At 49.8% G+C, this 4,614-nt stretch overlaps 1 protein-coding gene across 1 annotated transcript in view; it reads left to right on the forward strand.

Moving 5' to 3' along the window:
• Window positions 1-4,614, forward strand: part of CMBL (carboxymethylenebutenolidase homolog) — a 23,160-nt gene that overhangs the window by 7,273 nt on the left and 11,273 nt on the right. Inside the window, exon 2 of the mRNA XM_004380267.2 lies at window positions 1,982-2,215. Coding sequence (XP_004380324.1) covers window positions 2,001-2,215 — 215 coding nt within the window. The 5' untranslated portion in view covers window positions 1,982-2,000. The remainder of the gene's footprint in view (window positions 1-1,981; window positions 2,216-4,614) is intronic.

Here is a 4,614-nt window from a genome sequence, read left to right on the forward strand (position 1 = left end):
GGGGGGTAATCCGCTTTACCTAAAATCAGTGATTGTAGATATTAAGCCAGCCGCTGTCAGATGGACTCCGTCTCAGGGCTACCCCACCTGTGTCCGAGTAGAACTGCACTCCGTGGGGTTTCTGATGACTGATTTTTCAGAAGTAGATCCATCACCAGGCCTTTTTTCCAAGGCACCTCCGGGTAGATTTGAACCTCCAGCCTGTGGTTAGCAGTTCCCCCAGGAACCACCGTATTTTATAAACTTCTGCTGTGTAGTGTTTTCATTGTAATTCTAAACCTTTCGGTTTTTTATGATAATTTCTCCGCTGTAGTCATATAACGTGATCTCTGTGGAAGCTCGCTCAGCGGGTTCATATGTGGGTCATTTGGGTAACTGCTCACACCTGGTGACAAGACTTCATCCCAGTGTTCCATGTCCCCAGTTCCTCTTCTCCGAGGGAACGCTGACTTCTAAAAAAAATCCAGTTTGAGAATCTGTCTCCCTAGTGGATTCGATGTGTACATTTGTTTAGGTGTGTTTCAGCCGCGTTATTTAATGCGTTGTGTTTTCTTCTTTCCTGAATCTGTCTGATGGATGACTCTTTCTTAGGTTCTCCTTGCCCTGCCTGTCTCTCTCACCTGGAAGGCTCTTGCCTGTTGTGTCTGATGATTGCTGGCTGGGTCCCTTGCTGGTGTGTCCTTCCCTGCCTCGAGCTTCTTTCTGGGGGGTGGGGGGCAGGACTGTTGGCCTGGGTTGTGGCAGATTTGTATCTGCTCTGCCAGGTGCGCCCAGGTGTTGCTGGCCCAGGGTGAGCCGTTCTGTCCGTTCGCAGCCTCCGTATTCCTGGATCACAGCATAGTGTAAACTGCAGGCTGATTTCTTTTCTGTCTTCTACCCAGAGCTTGGGGGCAGTGGTGGTTCAGTGGGAGAATTCTCACCTTCCACGGGGGCCAGTTCCCAGCCAGTGGGCCTCTGTGCGGCCACCACCCATCTGTCAGTGAAGGCTTGTGTGTTGCTATGATGCTGCACAGGTTTCAGCGGAGCTTCCAGACTAAGACAGACTAGGAAGAAAGGCCTGGCGATCTACGTCTGAAAATCAGCCCGTGAAAACCCTATGGATCACAACGGCCCTATCTGCAACCGGTCCTGGGGATGGCACAGGACCGGGCAGCCTTTTTTGTTCCCTTGTGCATGGGGTCACCATGAGTCAGGGGCCGACTGGGTGCAGGGACAACAACCCAGGGAGGGCTTTGAGCGAGATGGGCTCCGTTGCCGTGTTCCTGGTCCTGGATGGAGTTTCTCTAGATTTATTTATTTCACTAAGTATGGACCTCTGAGGGCCCTGGCATTGCTGGAGGGGGTGTGTGGCCCCAGCTACAAATCTCCGCCTCACATGCACACAGGGTGGCGTGGGACCCCCAGTCCTCAGCAGCCGAGTGTGAGGGCCCTGGCGCCCCCTGGCTCCGTCCTCGACTCTGTCTCCCCTCCAACCCTGCTTCCTGGGTTAGTCCTTTTTCCCTTCGAGCCCCACCCTCCGTGCTCACTTTTGTTATTGGCTGTATTCCATCTAGCGTTCCTGGTGTTTGTAATGGGAATGGATCCTTGCGGTGTTCATCTGCTGTGTTGCCAGAACCTGCCATTACCCTTGATTCCTTACATAATAAATATCATAGATACGTAACAGCTGCTGTCCAGGCCACTCCGGCTCACGGCACCCCCGTCTGCATCACAGTGGAACTGTGCTCCATAGGGTTTTCAGTGACTGGTTTTTTGGAAGTAGATTGCCAGGTCTTTCTCCTGAGGAGCCTCTGGGTTGACTTGAACCTTCGACCTTCCAGTTAGCAGCCCAGTCTGTTAACCGTTTGCAGGCCCGGGGACTCCTGTTAAATACCGCGGGTGGAGTTAAAGCGATTTTTCCCCCTGTAATCCTGACTTGAGCTCACTTGCAGTCCTGAGGGTTGCACCATTTAAAATGTAACGCGTGTTGTCCTCTCTACAGCCCGACTTGGATCCCTGCAATGGCTAATGAAGCCAACCCCTGCCCATGTGATATTGGCCACAAGATGGAATATGGAGGCCTGGGGCACGAGGTCCAGATCGAGCACATGAGGGCATACGTCAGCAAGCCTCCCGTCAACACCGGCAGAGCCGTGATTGTCATCCAGGACATATTTGGCTGGCAGCTGCCAAACACCAGATACATGGCTGACATGATTGCGGCGAACGGATACACGTATGTATCAATCCTGGCCCTTTGCTTCAGTTCACGTAAACATCTGTGGTCTATTTTGCTTCCCCAATGTCTTAGTTATCTAGTGTTGCTATAACAGAAATATCACAAGTGAGTGGCTTCAACAAACAGAAATTTATTTTGTCACAGTTCAGGAGGCTAGAAGTCCAGATTCAGGGTGCCGGCTCTAGGGGCAGGCTTTCTCTCTCTGTTGGCTCTGGAGGAAGGTCCTTGTCTCTTCAGCTTCTATTTCCTGGTGCCTTGGCGATCTCCATGTGTCTTGGCGTCTTTCTTCCCCCATCAAAGCTTTGCTCACTTGTTTAATCTCTTTCGCGTCTCAAAAGAGATTGACTCAAGAGACACTCTACACTAATCCAACCTCATTAACATAAAAAGACAACTCATTCCCAAATGGGTTTATAACCACAGGCATAGAGGGTATGACTTCCAACACATGTTTTTAGGGGAGGACACAATTCAATCCATAACATTCCACCCTTTGGCCCTCCAAAATTGATGGCCTTGCCACATATAGAACACATTCACCCCCATCACACTGTCCCGAAAGTCTGAAATCACCTCCAAGTCCAGAATCTCCTCTTCTGAGTCATTGGAATCAAATGTGGGCGAGACTTCAGGCACATTCCATCCTGGGGCAAAATTCCTCTTCATCTGTGACCTGTGAAAACCTAGAGTACAAGTCATCTGCTTCCAAAGTACAATGGTGGAACAGGCACAAGGTAGACATTTCCATCACAAATGGGAGAAATTGGAGGGAAAGAAGGGCTAACAGGCACCAAGCAAGTCCAAAACCCAGCAGAACAATTTACAATTGACATTTGCTCTCAAGGCTTGAAAATTCCTCTTCTCTGAGACCATCTGGGCAAGGCCCTGCTCTCCATGCTCTGGGTGTTGGCCACGCCCTCTGGATTCTGGGTGGGGACCCCTCAGCCCTGGACTTCAGCTCCACCTTCCAGGCCCATTCGAATGGCAACTCTGCTCCCTTTACTTTGGGTGGCCCCATTTTCCTAGTCCATCTGAGTGGTGACCCCACCCCCCTCAGCCCTGGCAGGCCCCGTTCTTCTGCCACTTGGGCATGGCAGCCCCACCCCATCAGTTTTGGGCGGTGGCCCCAACCCCCAGCACACCTTAACAGCAGCCCCACACTCTGGAACTGAGTTGGCCAAGCTCTGACTCTTTGGAACCTAGGAGGCTGCGGCCCCACCCTTTGAGATCCAGGAGACCGTGGTCCAACCTTGGAAACCAATGCAGCCCTGCTTCTCATGCTACTTCTGACAGTTGTGCGGATCTTAGTCTGCTCCAGGGATGATCCTTTCTTTTTCTCGGAGGACATCAGGTGTAGCTCCGTTGGCCTGTTTCCTGCCTGTAGAATCCAGGAGGCAGACAGCATTCTTGCCTTTTGTTCTTTCTCTGTGCTCTTCAGTCTCAGCCGACGGATGTCCTGCTGTGGTGGGTGGTTAGATCCATCAGTCATAGGCTTGCCGTGGTGGGTGGTTAGATCCATCAGTCAGAGGCTTAATTTCTTTAGCAAAAGATTGTGTAGCCACATCCTTGGTAAATGTTCTTGGACACGTGTCCGTATTTTGTACAACAGGATTTTCCAGATCTTTAGGTTCTGTTTTCATTTTGCACAGCTCATTTTTAAGTCCATCTCTTTTCTCTCGCATTTTACTATAAGCTGCAAGGAGGAACCACAAAGCCCCTTTAAGATTTTGCTTAGAAATCTCAGCTAACTATCCTGGTTCATCACTTACAAGTTCTACCTTCCACCAAACATTTGAACATAATTCAGACAAGTTCTTTGCCATTGTGTAAAAAGGATCACCCTTCCTCCATGGTCCAATCACATGTTCATCATTTCCTTTTAAAGCCTCATCAGAAGCACATTCAATGTCCACATTTCTAGCAACATTCTTTTACTGGCACCATATGTATTCTCTAAGATGACAGAGACTTTCTATATAGCTTACCTCACTTCCTTCCAAGCCCTTAGCAGAATTGTCTTTGATATCCATAATTCTATGAACAGTTTCTTCACGGCAATCTGTCGTTGTTGTTAGGTGCTGTCGAATCGATTCTCACTCACAGCGACCCTATGTACAACAGAACGAAACACTGCCTGGTCCTGCGCCGTCCTCACAATCATTGTTATGCTGAAGCCTCAGCTTCCAGCACTATATCAGACAGTGTTCCACTGCTATTCGTAAGGGTTTCACTGGCTAGTTCTTTTCAGAAGTAGACTGCTGGGTCCTTCTTCCTAGTCGGTCTTAGTCTAGAAGCTCAGCTGAAACCTGTCCACCATGAGTGACCCTGAAGGTATTTGAATTCTGGCGGCATAGCTTCCTGCATCACAGCAACACACAAGCCCCACAGTACGACAG

The sequence above is a fragment of the Trichechus manatus genome, unplaced genomic scaffold, assembly GCF_000243295.1.
Source record: "Trichechus manatus latirostris isolate Lorelei unplaced genomic scaffold, TriManLat1.0 scaffold00072, whole genome shotgun sequence".
NCBI lineage: Eukaryota > Metazoa > Chordata > Mammalia > Sirenia > Trichechidae > Trichechus > Trichechus manatus.